Consider the following 21,529-nt stretch of genomic DNA (forward strand, 5'->3'; position numbering starts at 1 on the left):
GTTTCATAGTCGATGTCTCTCAACTGTGGCCATTTGAGGGTAATCCCCTAAGTGGTGGGGTTCAATATATCAATCTGCCAGCAGTCTCCTATGTTCTCAAACCAACACCAACTTTAGGACTCACTTTGCTTAAAACTTCAAGTTTGACAAAGGATGAAGAAACAGAGTTCCAAAACAGAACCCCTTACAAATTCACAAAAGAACAACGGCTTGGACATGATTTGCTTACACGTCCCTAAATGTCAAAAAAAGCACTTTGGGTTGAATACACGAGACTCCTACTACAGTATTCTAATGATGGACTAAGAAATACATAGAGGTCTTGAGGTAGGCCTGGAAAGTTTGACCTAAGCTACCTGCCAATCACTACCCTGAAACCAGAGATCTTACCATCACTTATTCACAGCCGGTGACTCACGAGCACAACGGAAACACACCAAACTGACTTCACAGTTCACACATCAACTTTTTTCCCCCCTTCTAACTCTTATAAACGCCCAATTTCATTTCCTCTTTCGTGACATTTCAAATCCTTTAGGCAAGTACATGCTCATTGATAATGTGAAATGTTGCAGGGTTCATATTGAAAAATCTCCACTTCCATGTTGATCTGGATACATATTTTTATTATTTCATCAGCATAGCAAATGGAACAAAAATAATAAAACAAAGCATTTTCATATCTATAACTTATGAACAGAACATGTAGTCTTGTCTGACTGCATGAAGAGCTGTACAACTGATGTGAATGGATTAAACGAACTGAGCAGGAGGCCCCATTTACCGGAGAGCAGAGCACCATGAAAGTGGTGTTGGGTTGAAAAGTAAACACTTGCTTACTTGGGCCCAAGAGTCAGTCAGAGAGTCAAGTGCGCACTTTTAGTCAAGGGGCCCTATAGTATTGTGTTTCCCCCACCCCCTTGTGGATAGGGTAGTCATTCCTTACACCCTTGTGGATAGGGTAGTCCCCCCACCCCCTTGTGGATAGGGTAGTCATTCCCACCCCTAGTGAAGACTTAGCTATGAGGGTGCTTTCCACCACGCCATCGGTCTTTCTGTTGGTGCACCTGTAACTCAGGGCTTCCCAAAAGGCAGCCGGAACTACAAATACTCAACTGGAAATGGAAGCGCTTGGAAGATTAGAGGCAAAAAGAGATCAGTGGTAACAGACTCTGACCCGAAACAGAACAAAAATACAATGACATCCATCCATGTCGCAGTGTCCATAGTGTCTTCTCAGAAAACCTCCCTAGCAGACATGGGATGGAATCACTGTTTAAGGAATTAAGTACTAACACATTTTCCTCAATCATCTCAACAATTTTGTACAATCAATCAAAAGTGAAAACAGTACTTCTTCATGAGGTCCTTACATGTCCGTAATACACATTCTTAACTCTTTAAAAACCATGGTGGCAGTTTGGAACCATGAGAACTGATATTCTGAATCTGCCCCTTGGTTTCCGGTGCAGATATGAGCGGGTAACGTCCACACAGGGGCATTGGCCTTTCCCATCCTTTGGGTGGAAATTGGGTCATGAGAATACTGTATGAAAACTGAATAGAAGGCTGTCTGTAATGTATCTATAACTGAGGGACAAAAAAATAGCACACCCTAACCCTGCCACCGCAGAAATAAATCATACAAGAGAAAAAAAATGTTATCTGCATCTTTCAGAGCTTCTGAAAATAATATTTTGTGAATTATTAAGTGATTAGACTGTGAGTGAAGTATACTAGAGTCAAAGCGAACAAAAAAAATGAAAGAAAAGCCAGCCAAAAAGAATTGTATTTTGTTTATAAAAAACATGGGTTATAGGGGCGTCATTCACCATAATCAAAATAAAAAAAATGGAGGATTATAATCAAACTTCTCTTTTATATAGGCCTACTCATCTGAGAAGTCATGTTATTCATTCATTGCCTCAGGTTGTCATTTTTTTCCCATCTGTTGTTCATTTCACTTCTTCTCTTTTGCTTGTTATTGTAACTAAACAGTCCAGGCTGAGCGTAGAAGTGATGAACATTAAGATTTGTAATTTGAGGTGAGCCAGGTGAGACCCTCGTATAGTCCATCACCGGTGGAAGCACACGAGGGCTGAACGTACCAATTCCTATCTCTGATCCGGGTCAGGCCCAGCTTCTCCTGGATCTCGTGGGGCTTCATGGCGTCGGGCAGGTCCTGCTTATTGGCAAAGATCAGGATGATGGCATCCCGCATCTCCCGGTCGTTGATAATCCGGTGGAGCTCCTGGCGGGCCTCGTCTATCCGGTCCCTGTCGGCGCAGTCCACCACAAAGATGAGGCCCTGGGTGCCAGTGTAGTAGTGCCTCCACAGCGGCCGGATCTTGTCCTGGCCCCCCACATCCCACACGTTGAACTTAACGTTCTTGTAGGTGACTGTCTCGACGTTGAAGCCGACTGTTGGGATGGTGGTGACAGACTGGCCCAGCTTCAGTTTGTAGAGGATGGTGGTCTTGCCAGCAGCATCAAGTCCAAGCATCAATATCCTCATCTCCTTGTTGCCAAAGATCTTCGAGAGCATTTTCCCCATCTTGTAGGCTGTGCATAAATATTACTTCCTTGGGGGGGAAAAAGTAAATTACTTCCCTATGATTTCAAGAGAGCAGAAATGGTTCTTAAAAATCAGACATAACAGATTTTTGTTTCTAATGCTGTAGCAGGTTGCCTGACAGCATAAATCCACGTGACAGTCTATCAGTGGTGGATTGACAAGTATAAATTAAGGTAGCAGTAACAAAAGTTAGTTCCAGATAACGTTTCACGGTCAGTCAATGGAAAATGATCCACTGAAAGATACAAATATCCCGTTACACTAACAGCTGTCAAAAATAGCTGGGTGCTAGCCTATTCGAGAGGATTCAAAGGGAAATTTAAGTGCTCGAAAATTGGGCGTCTCAGTGCACGGGAGAGGGTGGGGAAATATTTTCGTAATCCACAACACTCCGATTCAAACACTGTCTCTTTGATTAAAACGATTAGTGCACCGTCATCTTTAAATCCCAATGTCAGTTCCCGGTGCGTAGGCCTACCTTTGTGTTTTTAATAATGTAGACAGAGGAATACAAAAAAATATATAGCCTAATAGTTGCGTTTAAGAAATTAGGCCCTCTCAAAAGCCCGTGGTAAATCCGACTTCCTCCTTGTCTGCCGGCTGTCCACTTGCCCTTATTCCAATCGGCGGATTCAAAAGAACGATTCTATTCGGTAGTTCATTGTAACAGAGACAGATAAGATTACCCCCGGTCGTATCTTCGCCGAGACATCCAGGTCTAGAATGCTCAAAAGGTCATTGATTCCTCCGACTTTCAGCTCTTCCTCTCTCTCTGTAACACAGGAGCGGAGCGCTTCAGAAAAGGGAGGGGTGTCAGACAGACAGAGCACAACTTTAATCGGCTACCCTTCTGTCTAAAGCGCATTATTCTAGGCTGAAAATAGCGCGTAATATAAATAAAAAGCTTACACAAAAAGAGCCACGTTGGAAAATGCGATAGGTACCTGCAACTTCGGCAACCCCCCGGTCCCCAGGTTGGTTATCCCCGCTCTTGCCTCTCTACCTCTCTACAATCGCTCAGTCACAGTGGTGGCAGTGCTGTGTTACCGGAAAAGGTGCGGACCCAGATCACCCGCCACTTCCTCTCGATTGCTCATGCACAGATGCACTACGCCATTTGGCATGCGCAAACGGAGAGACTCAGCAGCAAACCGATCATATGATAGTTGAAATGGACGCCATTTGAGCCCTGTGTCGCTCCGCGTTTTGTCTGTCTCGAAACTAAATAAAAAATGATGTAGTTGCTTTGGTATAATTTAGGGATATCTCGTGTGTAATGATAGAAAACAACACGTTTTAAAATAGTCTTGTGATTCTATGTTTCTGTGTTTTACACATCGAGAAACTGATCTCCCTATTGATTACGTCATTTTCATTGTCTGCTCATTATATGACGTCGTGATTGTTCATTGGATGTAATGTGAGAATTTGCAATGCCCAGATTGAGCGAATGCAGGTAATTTTTCCATCTGTAAACTTGTTTTTAAATACTGTATTTGAGCCCTTCCTTTTGCAACAGCAACTGCATCAATAATAAGGCAACAATAAACAAAATAGTATGCCATATATATCACGGGCGGCTGGTGGCACCTTAATTGGGGAGGACGGGCTCCTAGTAATGGCAGGAATGGAATCAATGGAATGGTATCAAGCGCATTAAACGCATGGTTCCATGTATTTAAAACCATTCCGTTCTCTCCATTCCAGCCATTATTAGCCATCATCCCCTCACCAGCCTCCTGTGAATTAGAATTTTCTTAACATTACAGTACAAACAGACAACTTGTGGATATGAGATACATTTAGTATTTGGTTCATAAAGCCTTTAGAATTATTTTTAATCATGATCAGAATCAGAATCCATTTTATTCACCAAGTACATTTACACATACCGTACTCAGAATTGTACTTAGTGATATGGTGCTGCTAGTGATAGACTAAGAGACAGAATACAGACAGCAGAGTTTAAACAAAGTTTACATACATTATATACAACTAGCTAGAGTGAGCATAGAGCTATAAGAATTAGCAGATATACAAATATACAGTGGGTATACAGTTGATATACAGTAGATGTACAAATTTACAGTATCAGTATGAATCAGTGGAGGCTGCTGAGGGGAGGATGGCCATTACCATGAGCCCATCCTCCCCAATTAAGGTGCCACCAACCTCCTGTGGTATGAATATATCTAAATGCAGAGAGATTAACCGAGTGCAATTGCAGTATTGCCCGGGGGAAGAAACTTTTAAGGTGGCGGGAGGTTTTGGTCATGAGTGACCTGAACCGCCTGCCAGAGGGGAATTTTTGGAGGAAGGGGTGACTGGTGTGGATGGGTGATCTTTCCTGTGATCTTTCCTGCACGCTTCCTTGTCCTGGAGTTGTGCAGGACCTCGATGGAGAGAAGATGGCAGCCGATGACCCTCTCTACAGCTAAAGTCCACAAACAATATCCTTGCATATATACATGCATATATACACCAAAAATATATACTAAGAATGCTATGTACAGCAGCAGATATATTACAGTGAGCTATGTCAAGAATCCAGTATTTAAATATGCAGTGTGTATAAACAGTGTAACAAAATGCAATATATTGAAATGAGCTATGTGCAAAATACAGTATAGACAGTAAAACTTTTCACTGTAAATGTACTGCATTATAGTGGCACCAGAGTTGCCAGCTTAATGCTGTCATTTTGCTTTAGTACTATTTTTCTTACTGTAAAAACATATTACAGCATCACTGCTGTAAATGTACAGTGGTTTACAGTGTGAAGAACAATATAAAGAAACGGTCCAGTGTTTAATGTCTCTATAATGTCTGTGTGTGTGTGTGTGTGTGTATCTGTTTGTGTGTGTGTGTGTGTGTATCTGTTTGTGTGAGGGAGTCTATCTTTGTCTCTTACTACAGGAGATTGTGTTCAACAGGCTGGTGGCCTGGAGATAGAAGGTGTTCAACAGGCTGATGGCCTGGAGATAGAAGCTGTTTTTCAGTCTTTCGGTCCTGGCTTTGATGCACCTGTACCTTCTCTGTCTGCTAGATGGTAGAAGAGCGAACAGACCGTGACTCGGGTGGCTGAGGTCCTTGATGCTTTTCTTGGCCTTCCTTTGACACTGAGTGCTGTAAATGTCCTGGAAGGCAGGCAGCATGCCCCTGGTGATGCGTTGGGCTGACCGCACCACCCTCTGGAGAGCCATTCGTTTGAGGGCGGTGATGCAGCCAGACAGAATGCTTTCAATCACACATAGGCTATTGTTGGATTTATATGTTGCCTACATTTACATTATTCAACACTTCAATGTTAAATTCAATGTTAAATGATGATGTAAAATAGTGTCAACTATTTACAGGAAGGTTATTCTCCTATCCTCTTATTCTGAATGGCAATGGTAACTCTCACCTTTTGCATAAATCAGTGACTGCAGCCTCTACTGGCTACAGTTGTTGTATTCATTACAGACAGACACAAGTAGCTGGATATATTTAAGAAATAAGGCCAGAGGGGGTGTGGTATATGGCCAATATACCACGGCTAAGGGCTGTTCTTATGCACGACACAATGCAATGCGGAGTGCCTGGACACAGCCCTTAGCCAAGGTATATTGGACATATACCACAAACCCCCAAGGTGCCTTATTACTATTATAAACTGGTTACCAACATAAATAGAGCAGTAAAAATACATGTTTTGTCATACCTATGGTATAAAGTCTGTTATAAACTGGTGGTTCGAGCCCTGAATGCTGATTGGCTGACAGCTGTGGCATATCAGACTGTATACCATGGGTATAACAAAACATGTATTTTTACTGCTCGAATTACGTCGGTAACCAATGTATTATGTTGGTAAGCCATGGTATATTTAAGCAATAAGGCACCTAGGGGGTTTGTGCTATGTGGCCAATATACCAAGGCTAAGGGCTGTGTCCAGGCACTCCGCGTTGCGTTGTGGTTAAGCACAGCCCTTAGCCGTGGTATATTGTACATATACCACACTTCCTCGGGCCTTATTGCTTAAATATACCACGGCTTTCAGCCAATCGGCATTCAGGTCTCGAACCCAATTTATACCATTCTTGGTTACGTTATAGTGGACCCGCCCCCATGGCACTACAGTACGCATGTGCGTCTTCTGTGCCCTTCCTCGAAGTTGTCGCTGGAGAATGAGAGTAGAAACGCGGTTACATAAGTTTGAAGTATCTGAAATACACATTTGTCTCATCTAATTTCCATGGAAGATATTGGTAAGTTGTCGCAAACCTCCTCTTTGCGCAAATGTTGTATTTAATTTCGCGAATTTACCAGTTTGGTTGCTGTAACAACGTGAAGATGGTGGACGTGTGCGGTCTGGCTAGTTAGCTAACTAGGCCTAAACCGAGGCAAGGTTGAAGCCCTAACTTTTAGACAATTATTTGGGATTAGAATTAAACGGTCACCTTTCCCTAGTTACAATATTTATCACAACACGCAGTAACGTTACTAACGTTTTATTTTCGAGGATGCCTACAGAGTGGGTAGCTAGTTTGGTAATTCAAACATCTCTAACTACGCTAGCTAGCTAACATCATTGAGTGTGTACTGACCAATGATGTAACTAGCTAGTTAAATACTGACTGCAGTAGGTTGCTAAGCCAATTTTACAATTATGTGCCGTTCTTGAATGATGACCAAAAGTTCTAGCTAACTATAAAAAAAATAGTCTATAGCTAGTTATTTCAGTAGCTAACTAGTTGATTGACCGGATTAAATGTTGTTTAACTAGATACATAACGTGCTACTATCACCAGCATGCGCACCTGTAGTCAGCTAGCTAGCATGCTATACAACTCACTGCTCTTAACAAGTCAACAGATGCGGTCAGAGTGAGGATTCTTTGGCTCACAGTTATTTGAATAATCGCAGTTGAGTTTGACTTGAATGGTTTAGGTTAATATCTGGAGCACGTATGATAAATACATGTATCTTAACGTTACCTATCTAGCCATATCTGGATATGTGGGCACATTTGGATCAGCCATACAGATTTTATTGAATGTCAAACCTTGGTTGATAAGGATTTTTTTTCGTGCACTTGTAGAAATGCCCAAAGAACCCACAATAACCCAGTTATGTCAATATTGTCTGGATCCACTCCAGATTCTAAAACACTTTCCTGTAAGCCAAAGCTAATAGTTACCCTCAACCCTTTTTGATGTTGTGTTGTCGATTGATGTGCAACTTGTGTCCCTTTCCAAACCTGCATCTCTCAGATGAGCCCATGACGGGGATGTTGGACACAGACAGCTCTGAGAGTGGGGACTCCCCAGCCATGGAGGGCAACGGAGATGGTTTCCTCCCAGACCTGCCTGTCCTCACGCACCCTGCTGAATGGACCATGGACCAGGTCAGTGGTGAAAATAGACAGGTTTGCTCTGGGAAATCGAGAAATGCCTCTGAGCGTAACCACAAAGACAATGCCCTGTCATCATTACTCTAAACACCACATAGCCAATGTCATGTTTTTTTGCTTGCAGTCCGAGTAAACCACAATGCTTTCAACTTTAAATAATGTTGTCGTTTCAAACAGTGCCCTTTGCCTACTTTTCTTCCCACCAGGTTCCTCCTGACAACCTCACCACAGTTATCCACGACACTGACTCAGAGTCAGATCAGTCGTCACCGGAGGTAATCAAGCAGCACCAGGACCAGCAGTCTGATCTGGGATCAGTTGAACAAGCAGTGCAGCACTTCCAGCTAGCGAGTGCCAAGCTCTTCCAAGAGGAGGATTCAGATGATCAGTTTTGTTCTCCCCCGGTAGAACAACAGAACCAAATGGAAGCGTCGTCAGAGGAAGAAAGCAAGGATGGACAGAACAACCAAGCGAATGCCACAGAGTCTTTGATGCAGGGTGAGTCTTTGATGCGGGGTGAGAAGATGTCAGAGGCTGTAGAACAGCAACGAGATCCAGCCCAAGCCCAGCCACCAATGGTTGCAGAAGATGGAAGCCCAGCTAACATGGAGCTGGAAGAATCCAAAGAGATGACCGAGCAGGGGGAACCTGTTGAGGTACCAGCTGAGGAACCAGCTGTCCCCACAGAGCCCCTCATCCCTGCTGAGTATGAGAAGCTGGTTAAAGGGTGTGAGGAGAACCCTGAAGACTTCAATGGTTGGGTCTACCTGCTGCAGTATGTGGAGCAAGAGGTGAGCGTGGAGAAGTCCCGGAATCTTTATGTGGACCCTTGTATTGTGAATAGGTGTAATCTGCTCTCATAGTCTTCTGTATTGAAAACTACATTTTAAAATCTCAATGCGACTAAACCTGATTGATTAAAGGGTTAGATCAGGGCTCCAATCCTGTTCCTGGAGAGCCACCATTTTTTCCCCCTCCAACTTTAATCCATCACACCTGATTCTAAAAGAATTAGCTGGTTTAGTCAGTGCTATCAAGGACTCCTTGATGTCCCTACCCTAACTTTAACCCTTACCTAACCCTTTTACCTTTCAACTTCAATGTGGTAGGGACGTCCTACGGATCGCAGATAGCACGGATGCAACAGGAGAGTAGCTCTCCCGGAACAGCATTGGAGAGCCTGTGGTTCGATGAATATGTGGCTTGGTTTGGTTAAAGTCACATTGATGAAAATTGTCTGGCAGGAAGCAAGTTATAATTGATATTTTTTCCTCAGAATCATCTCGGTGTTGTGAGGAAGGCGTTTGATGCGTTTTTCCTGCACTACCCCTACTGCTACGGCTACTGGAAGAAGTTTGCTGACATGGAGAAGAAGCATGGCAATGTGCAGGTGGCAGAGGAGGTAAGTGTGAAATGAGCTTGTCTTTCGCCGCTGATGTAGTCAATAGTGTAAATGGACTTCTCCACCTATTCTCTGTGTTGATCTGAAAGGATTTGCCAGGGTTAGTTTGTTCTGTCTGCTTTGTTCTCTCTACTTTTTGGGTCCTTGCTGTGGCAGTCATTGGCTTTTCAGTCCGTCTCATTCATCAATGTCCTTTTGTCTCCTGTCCCCAGGTGTACCGACGAGGTGTGCAGGCCATCCCCCTCAGTGTTGATCTGTGGCTTCACTACATGTCCTTCATCAAGGACAACGCTGACCATGAAGACCCAGAGACACCAGTACGCATTAGAGCGTGAGTAAAGATCCTTGTCTTCACTGAAAAGTGAAAGACCGAATCTCACTCACCTCAACACACACTCCTGTAAAAGCTTTGTGCATGGTGACACTTCAACAATCAAAACGACATGTCTTACTGATCTTTTCAGGTCAGACTACATGATTAACAGTGCCCTATGTTCTTTCCCACAGTGCGTATGAGCATGCTGTGTTGGCAGCAGGGACAGACTTCCGCTCTGACCGTCTGTGGGAGGCCTACATCAACTGGGAGACGGAGCAGGAGAAACTGGCTAACGTCACGGCCATCTACGACCGCATCCTGGGCATCCCCACCCAGCTCTACTCACAGCACCTCCAGAGGTACGAGGGGTCAGCTCATTCACAATGGGTTCTGATAAATCATCCATGAGGGTTATGGTTATAGAATTAATACAAAGTGCTTGGAGACACTAACCCTGGCAATTCAATTTGTAAACTCATGGCCCGCCTGGTATTATGATGCAATAATTTCCATGGTCATTTGGGATGCTCGCTACTGATGCTGGATTGTCATGGAAATGTATAACGATGTTAACTGACCTAGCTCATGGAATCTATTTGTTTTAACGTCATTTGAGTTGACTCAACCAGTCACAGATTGAAGGGTCTATGCAAAATCTGCTTCCTTGGGACCCCCCCACCCCCATTGAAGTTGACATTTTAAAATGTTACGGTAGGGAGGTCCCAAGGATCCCAGAAAGTACTGACTTAGATTGAAGGGTATACCCGCTTTTACTTTCTGGCATGGGTACACTCAAAATGGCTGCCAGTCCGCCCATTATGCCATCATTGACTTGAATGGGGACGTCCATTCTATTCATTCTATTTCTGTTATGGTCAACATCTTGGGTAGTGGGTAGCTAAGAGAAATCAAATACTGAACACTGGCAATAGTTGTACCCTTGTCAGCCACACTCACTTTCGGGCATGCTATGGCAACTGCTTAGCTTTCGATGGCAAGGTGCGACAGAGGGTAGTTCGTACGGCCCAGTACATGGCTGGGGCCGAGTTCCCTGCCATCCAGGACCTCTATACCAGGTGATGTCAGAGGAAGGCCATAAAAAAAATTCATCCCCCAGAAACCCAGGTCGTAGACTGTTCTCTCCATTACCGCATGGCAGGATTCTGAACCGCTTCTACCCCCAAGCTGTAAGAATGCTGAATAGTTATCCAAATACCTACCCGGACTATCTGCATTGACCCTTTATGCACTAACTCTTTCGACTCATCACATACGCTGCTTTTACTGTTTATTATGTATCCTGTTGCCTAGTCACTTACCTACCAATATGTATACATCTACTTCAATTACCTCCTACCCCTGCACATTGACTTTACTGGTACCCTGTGTGTATATAGCCAAGTTATCATTACTCATTGTATTTATTCCTTGTTGTTATTTTAAATATTTGTCTATCTACATTGTTAGTAAGGGCCCATAAGTTAACCTTTCACTGTTTGTCTACTCCTGTTTACGAAGCATGTGACAAATACAATTTGATTCTCTGGTAGTAGTTTTGGTTGTCCTAGTGATGTATTGAATGTCTCTTCGCAGGTTCAAAGAGCATGTGCAGAACAACAACCCCAAACACTTCCTGTCAGAGGAGGAGTTTGTCCAACTGAGGGTGGAGCTAGCCAAAGCCAACGTAGCAGCTGCAGCCAATGGGGAAGGAGAGGAAGAAACACCTGCTGAGGAGCTCCCGCCAGGCACCGAAGACCTCCCAGATCCTGCAAAGGTACGACTCCACCTCCTCACCCTCGAGGAGGGGTTGATATGCCACAACATGCCAGAGAGTTAGGAAAGAGGCCCTCGCCTCATCATCATCCTTGGAGAGAAACACAAATCTGTGCAGGTTTGAAGAGGTGTCTTTCCGTCAGCAGCCAGGCCAATGAGTACGTGGGGGATTCAAGTTGGCATCATCCAGTCAGGGACTCGACTTAAAGTGGGTCAGGAATGGATGGATCGTGGGCCGGCTGGCCAAGTCGAGTGACCCCTCGTCCTTTCCGGTCCCCAGCACCAGGGCTGGCCTACAGGCAGGGTGCATACGGTACATACCCTGCCCCGGGTCGGGTCTCGTTCCCTGGGTCGGCCCCCTCGCCTTCGACAGGCAGGGCCCCTGCTAGTCTCTGGCTCTCTCGGCCTCATGGTGATGTAAATAATCTTGGCAGCTGGACATGCAGTTTGCACATCAGTGGAGAATGAGATTGTAAAGGAGATTTGTTTTAAAGTGAAGTGAGGAGGTTAACATTGAGTGTCTTGTGTTCTGTGTAGAGGGTGACGGAGATTGAGAACATGCGACACAAGGTGATCGAGTCGCGCCAGGAGGTGTTCAACCAAAACGAGCAGGAGGTCAGCAAACGCTGGGCCTTCGAGGAAGGGGTGAGTACTGACACCTATCTTTTTAATGATCAGAATATCATCCAATTTATATTTCATATTGCTAAAAGGAATAGTTCACATACCTCGAAAGTGGGCTTTGTCAAGCTGGGTTGAGATTGGATGGGATGGTGCCACTCTTTCCCATTCATTTGGGATTGAGGCCTGCAGATGTCTACAAAATAGATGGAATAGGATGTATAAAAATATCGGACAATTGTTGATTTTTGGGGTAACTATCCCTAATTCTCCAAAGTGGTTATTTTTGTCCTTGCACCATTTTGAATGCTCTGTTTCTCCTCTCCCCCTGTAGATAAAACGCCCCTACTTCCATGTCAAAGCCCTGGAGAAGACCCAGCTCAGCAATTGGAAGGAGTACCTGGACTATGAGATCGAAAACGGCACTCCCGAACGTGTGGTCGTTCTGTTCGAACGCTGCCTCATCGCCTGTGCTCTTTACGAGGACTTCTGGACAAAGGTAACCCAACCCTTAACCTTTGACACCACAAAAATAATGAACCCCCCCGCACTTCCCCTATCCACGATTTCATCACTTCCTGACAACAGTAAATCGTCCTGCACATCTCTTCTTTGCGTGTATCGTTGATCTGTGACTCACTGTATCTGTTGTATTAGGGGATGGCCAGCTTTGCCACACAAGATTTGACTCCAGCATTTGCCAACTACTACGTTGCATCTTCTCCGTCTCCCACTACCTTACAGAAACTTATCTTATTGGTTCCATGAAGGTGCTGATGGGTTTACAAAGAACATTTCTAAAAACACGATCTTGTCAATGAAGAAATTCACTGGTTGAGTAAACTGGAAATGGGTGTTTAAAATGTTGTCGTCCCCATCCTCTCCTCGTCTTCTCTCTCCACCTTCTTTCCATCCACCCCGTCCCTCTATTCCTCCAACCCTCCTCTCTTGCTTCTCTGAAGTATGCAAAATATATAGAAGGCTACAGCATTGATGGAGTGAGACATGTGTACAAGAAGGCGTGTACCATCCACCTGACCAAGAAGCCCAATATTCACCTGCTGTGGGCCGCATTCGAGGAGCAACAGGGTGAGTGGTGTTTCTAGATCCCTCTTGACATCACATTCACGTCATTAGACCTTTAGCAGATGCTATTGTCCGAAGTGATTTACAAACGGGTACATTCAAATGAGGCTGAGCCAATCACGTAATACATGTTCAAATGGATTGGTAGCCTCTCTACAAAAACTAGTTAGAAACATTCAACCCAGAAGTGGAACTGAGTTTCTGTCATTTGTTTCCTTGCAGGGAACATAGCGGAGGCGCGCCGCATCCTGAAGGCTCTGGAGGCTGCGGTACCAGCCCTAGCTATGGTGCGTCTGCGGCGGGTCAGCCTGGAGCGGCGCCACGGCAACCTGGAGGAGGCGGAGGCCCTGCTGAGGGAGGCGATTGCGTCGGGGAAGAACACCAGCGAGATGTCGTTCTACGCCGTGAAGCTGGCCCGGCAGCTGCTGAAGGTGCAGAGAAGCCTCGCCAAGGCCCGCAAGGTGCTGCTGGAAGCCATAGACAAGGACCAGGTAAGAGCACAAAACTAGAGGAGGAATGGAGTCACTTGGTACAGGTTCTTGATATTGAGATGTGTTATTGAGACGCATGGTGCCGAAGGGAGTTTGATTTGGAGAAACCATTTGAGTTCGTCATTAATCTGCGTTGTGTGTGTGCCTCTCCCAGGCGAGTGCTAAACTGTATCTGAACCTGCTGGAACTGGAGTACAGTGGGGACGTGCAGCAGAACGAAGTGGACATCTTGGCCTGCTTCGACCGTGCCCTGAGCAGCCCACTGCCCCTCGACTCCCGTCTCACCTTCTCTCAGCGCAAGGTCGAGTTCCTCCAGGACTTTGGCAGCGACATCAACAAGTCAGTTCACCTGCAGAACCTACTTTCAAATACAATGAATGAATGTTTCAGGACCAGTGTTCAAATTAGTCTGTGAATGACTGTGCCCTTTCCACTTGGAGCTACAATATGTACTTTTCTGGGCGACCCGACCAAATTCACATTGATCTGTGATTTATAGATCTGTCATTCTCATTGGAAGCAAGTCTAAGAAGCGGTAGCTCTGTTGCACTTGCTATGCTTCCTGTTTAGTTTTTGTGTCGTGTTACTTTCGGTTTAGTACACCAGCTGAAAACTTTATTTTTGGTTATGGAAAAGATATTTCACCGCGGTTTTGGATAGTGCAATGATTCTTTACACCACGCGTCAAACTCATTCCACGGAGGGCAGAGTGTCTGCGGGTTTTTGCTCCTCCCTTGTACTTAATTGATGAATTAAGGTCACTAATTAGTAAGGAACTCCCTTCACTTGGTTGTCTAGGTCTTAATTGAAAGGGAAAAAACAAAAACCAGCAGATACTAGGCCCTCCATGGAATGATTTTGACACCCCTAGTCTACACTAGACTTGTTTTGTCACAAACTGAAATTAGGCGAACTAGAATTTTTGCAACCAGGAAATGGCGGAGCGATTTCTGCATAGTGAGTCTTTTTAATCTCAACCATGTATTATTTTTAACCCTCACAGGTTAGTGACTGCGTACGATGAACACCAGAAGCTTCTGAAAGAAAACGAGTCGGCAAAGAGGAAAGCAGAGAATGGGTAAGATTTTAGTTCACTTCCCTCAGCTTAACATTGATGTCATTGAGTACAAAACAATAGGATTGGTAGAACACTTCAAAGCTCGTTGTGAATCACCATGCTTGAATTGGTTATTTGGGTGCTCTTGATTGACCTGAACCTGTTCCTTTGTGTCCCTGCAGCTCACAGGAAACTGAGTCGAAGAGACAGCGTACAGACGAGCACTCAGGCTCAGGGCACATGATGCAGGGAGATATGCAGGGTAACAACTCTGCCTACAACTACAACTGGTACCAGGTGAGTCCTATGATAAAGAGCAGAGTCAAACACAGTTTTACACCCAATTTGTGGGGGGGGGGGCTGACCTGGTACTAGATGGGTGTATCTAATTCACTGGCCTCTGAGTATTTTCACTATACTATGCCTTGGTGACAAATGTCATACCATCCCTGACACAAGACTCGAGGCAAAATTTGCTTCTCAATGAGTAGAAAATGGGAGTATGATACTGTTGCACTCTATTCTCTTCATCTGGTGACCCTAACGCTGGAATGAGATTCTAAGTATTTGAAGGAATGCCAACTAACCTTCTCTTTCTTTGCTTTCCTTCTCCAGCAACAGTACAACAACTGGGGACAGAACTCCTGGGGACAGTACAACCAGTATTCCCAGCAGTATAACCAGTACTACCCCCCTCCACCCACATAAGGTCTTGCAGACAAAGAGAGATGAGAGGAAGCATCCTTTCTACCCAGCCCAATTGCTCATTTCAGCTAGCCCCGCCTTCTGTGTGATGTCATTTGTTTCAGTTGGCCATTAGATTGCCACATTTACTGTCATCACCATTGTCATTCATTCACTGGCCGGCTGCTTTTTGTGTTGCTTGCGCATATGTGTTGATGCGGACTTCATATGAATTTTATTTTCTCAGTTGAAAAGACTCAATGATGTTTTCAATTTTTTGATTGACTGCATAATTTGGTTCCTCGTCGAAATCTCAGTGGGTGGAATCTAGTTATGTTTGATACAGATTATATATTTGTATGGAGGTAGTGGTACCAGCTATGCTCCTCCCTGAGCCTCTTCTCTGCTTTCCTAAAATGTGAGCTTTTTAAGATGGTTTTTGTTTCCTGGGACAAAAACAGAAATGAATGAAAATGTTTTTATTTCATAATAAAGAATGAATATCATGTCATGTTTGTGTTTTGTAATTCCCTGCATTAACCCATATTTGTACGATATTAACGTCACCGCCATTGCGGCGAAATTAAACCAAACGAACATATTGAAGCGTATTCACATGTAACCAATCATGTAGATACTCATGGAGGGAAGGTGTGATCCAGAGATAAAAAGCTGATTCTGTTTACTCTCTAGATCCAGCGGTTGAAACAGCATGATGTATCATATCATTACATGTTTCTGTATGACAGGCAAACATTTACAATTATATTTGTATACAAACTTATAGAAAACTTTTATTCATGAATACAATTCCCATAGGATTTTTATGGTAGTGCCCTCAGCCTTATCTGCGTCACACGTCGACACATGCGCACCGCCTACGCTCCGAAAGTCCTTTTTTTGCATAGTGTTGAACGACTAGCATCAACCGAGGTAAGGCCTGTGCAAATGTATTTAAAATATTGCCTATCATACACATTACAGACTATAAGCTCGGAATAAGTACTTCATCCACGACGAATAATTGTGTATTATATTGTCTTATATTGAGCTTTTTTTTTTTATATAGTTTTTCCGGAACCGCGTGCACCATGTGGCTAGCAAGTTTAGTTATATGGCTGACTAGTTAATCAAACGACCATGGATGCGTAGCTGTTAGTTATGGTCGTAACTATAATACATCCTCGTGTTGCTGATTTGCAAACATATTGCCTGCCTAGGTATGTCTAAATGCAACTTTAGCTAGCCAGTCAACTTCCAAACCTTACAGCTATGTTAGCTAGCATTGCTCTGTCTTTGCTGCGTAGTGGTAGTTATTGGTTCCTAAATTGCTTATTTCTATTGGTATCTAACAGATGTGCCACCTAGGCAGGCAATATGTCGATGCGTCGTCATCCCTAGCTCAGTCGTCGTTGCTTTTTAGAGCGGATTCAAGATTCAAGTCACATGTGGACCAATGACACCCCGTTTGCTGCCAACTGTTCTCATACTAAAAGCTAACGAACCATCTCTTCCTATCCACAGCATCAAGATGCAGCTCTTCTTGCGTGCCCAGAACACTCACACCCTTGAGGTGACCGGACAGGAGACCGTCAGAGAAATAAAGGTGAGAGGCCACGCTTGGATAAATCAATGATCATTGTGGTGTAATTGGTTTACTGTCTTGAGTCTACAGTTCCACCTGGTCTTGTTACATTGTCTTGATTTGTCACATGCATGTAAATTGTTTGGATGTATCCATGTCTGGAGCAAACCAGTAAGTATGTCTTTTGGGTTATTTCAGCTCCATGTCCAGACTCTGGAGGGTCTCCTAATGGAGGACCAGGTGCTATTGCTGGACAGTTCCCCCTTGGAGGACTCTTCCTCTCTGGTGGACTGTGGCATCTCTGAGTACTGCACCTTGGAAGTGGCTGGCCGACTTCTGGGAGGTCAGTACTCGGGCAGCAGGTATCCTAGCGGTTAAGAGCACTGGGCCAGTAACCAAAAGGTTGCTGGTTCGAATCCTTAACCTCTCTGGGGTATGTGGGACACACTATTCAACAGGCAGTGAAATAGCAGGGCAGTAAATTCAAAACCACAAAAATCTCATAATTCAAATTTCTCAAACATACAGCTATTATATCCCATTTTAAAGATACACTTCTCGTTAATCCAAACACATTGTCCAATTTCAAAAAGGCTTTACGGCGAAAGCATAACAGATTATGTTAGGACAGCACCTAAACAAGAAAAACCACACAGCCATTTTCCAAGCAAAGAGAGGTGTCACAATAACCAGAAATACAGCTAAAATGAATCACTAACCTTTGATCTTCGTCAGATGGCACTCATAGGACTTCATGTTACACAATACATGTATGTTTTGCTCGATAAAGTTAATATTTATATCCAAAAAACCCATTTTACATTGCCGTGTAATGTTCAGAAATGTTTTGCCTCCCAAAACGTCCGGTGAATGAGCACATCAATTTACAGAAATACTCATCATAAACGTTGATAAAATATTCAACTTATTTAACCTCTATGGGCTAGGTGGGAAGCTTGCGTCCCACCTACGTAACAGCCACTTGCAGCCTGTGGCGCGATTTTCAAAACCTTAAAAATCCTATTACTTCAATTTCTCAAACATATGACTATTTTACAGCTATTTAAAGACAAGACTCTCGTTAATCTAACCACACTGTCCGATTTCAAAAAGGCTTTACAACGAAAGCAAAACACTAGATTATGTCAGCAGAGTACCAAGGCAGAAATAATCAGACACCCATTTTTCAAGCCAGCATATAATGTCACCAAAACCCAGAAGACAGCTAAATGCAGCACTCACCTTTGATGATCTTCATCAGATGACAACCCTAGGACATTATGTTATACAATACATGCATGTTTTGTTCAATCAAGTTCATATTTATATCAAAAACCAGCTTTTTACATTAGCATGTGACGTTCAGAACTAGCATACCCCCCGCAAACTTCCGGGGAATTCGCTAACATTTTACTAAATTACTCACGATAAACGTTCACAAAAAGCATAACAATTATTTTAAGAATTATAGATAGAGACCTCCTCTATGCACTCGATATGTCCGATTTTAAAATAGCTTCTTGGTGAAAGCACATTTTGCAATATTCTAAGTACATAGCCCAGGCATCACGGGCTCGCTATTTAGACACCCGGCAAGTTTAGCACTCACCATAATCATATTTACTATTATAAAAGTTTGATTACCTTTTGTTGTCTTCGTCAGAATGCACTCCTAGCCCTAATTGCTCTTATAAGTGGCTTTGGATAAGACTAAAATGATGGAGAACCAAATACAGCATGCTACAATGGTTTATGAAGTCCTGTACATGATCTCAATGTGTCCTGATTTGAATACTTTGAAAATGTATCCTTCCTCCATTGAATATAATCACAGCTATGAGAGGATTGGATTTTTGAAAGAAATAGGGTTGGAACCCTTGACCTTTTCCACATTTTGCTATGTCACAGCATAATTCTAAAATGTTTCCTCTTTTTTTTCTACACACAATACCCTATAATGACAGAGCAAAAACAGGTTTTAGACATTTTTCAATAATAAAAACATGCCTTATTTACATAAGTATACAGAACCTTTGCTATGAGACTCGAAATTGAGCTCAAGTGCATCCTGTTTCCATTGATCATCCTTGAGATGTTTCTACAACTTGGAGTCCACCTGTGGTAAATTCAATTGATTTTGAAAGGCACACACCTGTCTATATAAAGTCCCACAGTTGACAGTGCATGTCAGAGCAAAAACCAAGCCGTGAGGTCAAAGGAATTGTCCGTAGAGCTCTGAGACAGGATTGTGTCAAGGCCCAGGTCTGGGGAAGGGTACTGAAACATTTCTGCAGTGTTGAAGGTCTCCAAGAACACAGTGGTCTCCATCATTCTTAAATGATAGAAGTTTGGAACCATCAATACTCTTCCTAGAGTTGGCTGCCCGGCCAAACTGAGCAATCGGGGGAGAAGGGTGTTGGTCAGGGAGGTGACCAAGAACCTGATGGTCACACTGACAAAGCTCCAGAGTTCCTCTGTGGAGATGGGAGAACCTTCTAGAAAGACAACCATCTCTGCAGCACTCCACCAATCAGTCCTTTATGGTAGATTGGCCAGACTGAAGCCACTCCTTAGCAAAAAGACCGCCTGCTTGGAGTTTGCCAAAAGGCATCCAAGAACTCTGACCTTGAGAAACAATATTCGCTGGTCTGATGAAACCAAGATTGAACTCTTTGGTCTGAATGCCAAGCGTCACGTCTGGAGGAAACCTGGCACCATACCTACGGTGAAGCATGGTGGTGGCAGCATATATGCTGAGGGGATGTTTTTCAGCGGCAGGGACTGGAAGACTTGTCAGGATTGAGGGGTAAGATGAACGAGTAAAGTAAAGTACAGAGAGATCCTTGGTGAAAACCTGCTCCAGAGCGCTCAGGACCTCAGACGGGGACAAAGGTTCACCTTCCAACAGGACAATGACCCTAAGCACACAGCCAAGACAACGCAGGAGTGGCTTCAGGACAAGTCTCTGAATGTCCTTGAGTGGCCTAGCCAGAGCCCGGACTTGAACCTGATCGAACATCTCAGGAGAGACCTGAAAATAGCTGTGCAGCGACGCTCCCCATCCAACCTGACAGTTCTTGAGATGATCTGCAGAGAAGAATAGGAGAAACTCCCCGAATACAGGTGTGCCAAGCTTGTATCGTCATACCCAAGAAGAATCGGGGCTGTAATCGCTGCCAAAGGTGCTTCAACAAAGTACTGAGTAAAGGGTCTGAATACTTAAGTAAATGTAATATTAAATTGGCTTTGTTTAATACATTGGCAAACATTTTTGAAAACCTGTTGTTGCTTTGTCATGGGTATTGTGTGTAGATTTGATGGGGGGGAAACAATGAATACATTTTAGAATAAGGCTGTAATGTAACAAAATGTGGAAAGTCAAGGGGTTTAAATCATTTCTGAATGCACAACTCCATTCAAGATCAGCAGTTAACTATTTTTTTTATTTTTTGACCTTTTATTTAACTAGGCAAGTCAGTTAAGAACAAATTATTTTCAATGACAGCCTAGGAACAGTGGGTTAACTGCCTTGTTCAGGGGCAGAACGACAGATTTGTTCCTTGTCAGCTCGGGGATTCAAACTTGCAACCTTTCGGTTACTAGTCCAACGCTCTAACCACTCCGCTACCTGCTGCCCCAATGCTCTGTGAAGGTCTTTTATTGTCATTTCCATTGCTGTATGTTCACTTGGGATAATCTCTTTGCTTTCTCTCCCCACCAGGAAAGGTCCATGGCTCCCTGGCCCGTGCCGGTAAAGTGCGGGGACAGACACCCAAGGTCAGCAGATACTTTCTGCATATTTTTAAACATATACTCTTTATGACATTATGGTAGTTGGTTTTGTGGCCGTTGTTTCAAACTCGTTATAGTTCCTGGATTAGTGTCTGCTAAATAATGTATTTCTGCATAGTAAGGACCATAGCACTGTCCCTCTATCGCTCCAGGTTGACAAGCAGGAGAAGAAGAAGAAGAAGACTGGTCGTGCCAAGCGTCGCATCCAGTACAACAGGCGCTTCGTCAATGTTGTGCCCACCTTCGGCAAGAAGAAGGGCCCCAACGCCAACTCCTAAGAACCCTGTCCCCCCCTCAAGAGAATGCTGAAAGGTTTTCCTCCTGTACAGAATAAAGATTTGGCTTGGACTAAATAAAGATCTCATGTCTTGGGTGTTTATGAATTTGAGATATTAAAAAATCCTATCATTTACTTATTAGAAACTTGTTTGGACAACACATTGACAAATTATTTGATACTTTCTTGTTCAGGGGTTTTGAATCTGAGCCTGCAGTTCTGCTGGTTTTCTGTTCTACCTGATAATGGCTATAAATAGTCGCACACTCCATATAAACTCCCAGTGATTTATTGGGTAAATCACCAATGTTTCAGCATCACTGTGCCTTCTTCAGGGTAATATCATGAATACTTGAACCAGGTTATGTAGACAATTAGTGCAAGCAATGACAATAGTGAGGGGTGTGTCATTAAGTTAATTAGAATTGAGTGAAGCCGTTAAACAATAGTTTATGGCATATTGAATATATTAGGT

General features: G+C 43.7%; 3 protein-coding genes across 9 annotated transcripts; 2 read left to right on the forward strand and 1 right to left on the reverse strand.

Annotated features, from left to right (window-relative positions):
- Nucleotides 1-605: 605 nt before the first annotated feature.
- Nucleotides 606-3,801, reverse strand: LOC106608083 (ADP-ribosylation factor 6). Of its 7 annotated transcripts, none has more exons than XM_014205782.2 (3): nt 3,520-3,801; nt 3,262-3,347; nt 606-2,582 (listed from the first exon to the last, which is right to left on the reverse strand). In XM_014205782.2, the coding sequence occupies exon 3, from the start codon at nt 2,552-2,554 to the stop codon at nt 2,027-2,029; it is 528 nt and encodes a 175-aa protein (XP_014061257.1). In that variant the 5' UTR covers nt 2,555-2,582; nt 3,262-3,347; nt 3,520-3,801; the 3' UTR covers nt 606-2,026. The 7 variants fall into 7 exon arrangements, with proteins under 7 accessions (XP_014061257.1, XP_045576971.1, XP_045576972.1 ...); XM_045721015.1 differs by having other exon boundaries at nt 3,054-3,347; nt 3,520-3,799; XM_045721016.1 differs by having other exon boundaries at nt 3,262-3,368; nt 3,520-3,707.
- A 2,866-nt stretch (nt 3,802-6,667) lies between these two features.
- On the forward strand, nt 6,668-21,134 carry LOC123743491 (pre-mRNA-processing factor 39). Its single transcript, XM_045721017.1, has 19 exons — nt 6,668-6,825; nt 7,831-7,964; nt 8,177-8,761; nt 9,247-9,372; nt 9,585-9,703; nt 9,880-10,047; nt 11,282-11,462; nt 11,999-12,106; nt 12,417-12,581; nt 13,045-13,171; nt 13,391-13,659; nt 13,814-13,998; nt 14,663-14,737; nt 14,899-15,013; nt 15,332-16,333; nt 16,925-17,006; nt 17,184-17,347; nt 20,707-20,762; nt 20,930-21,134. Exons 1-15 carry the CDS (start codon nt 6,813-6,815, stop codon nt 15,422-15,424), a joined length of 2,463 nt encoding a protein of 820 aa, XP_045576973.1. The 5' UTR covers nt 6,668-6,812; the 3' UTR covers nt 15,425-16,333; nt 16,925-17,006; nt 17,184-17,347; nt 20,707-20,762; nt 20,930-21,134.
- On the forward strand, nt 7,896-21,127 carry rs30 (40S ribosomal protein S30; the record flags this gene model as incomplete). The annotated part of the gene is given in 8 exon segments (NM_001146588.1): nt 7,896-7,921; nt 10,037-10,056; nt 14,547-14,574; nt 16,296-16,333; nt 16,925-17,006; nt 17,184-17,328; nt 20,707-20,762; nt 20,930-21,127. Coding segments are annotated over 4 exon segments (402 nt in total). The 3' UTR covers nt 21,056-21,127.
- Nucleotides 21,135-21,529: the final 395 nt, after the last annotated feature.

The sequence above is a fragment of the Salmo salar genome, chromosome ssa06, assembly GCF_905237065.1.
Source record: "Salmo salar chromosome ssa06, Ssal_v3.1, whole genome shotgun sequence".
NCBI classification, from domain to species: domain Eukaryota; kingdom Metazoa; phylum Chordata; class Actinopteri; order Salmoniformes; family Salmonidae; genus Salmo; species Salmo salar.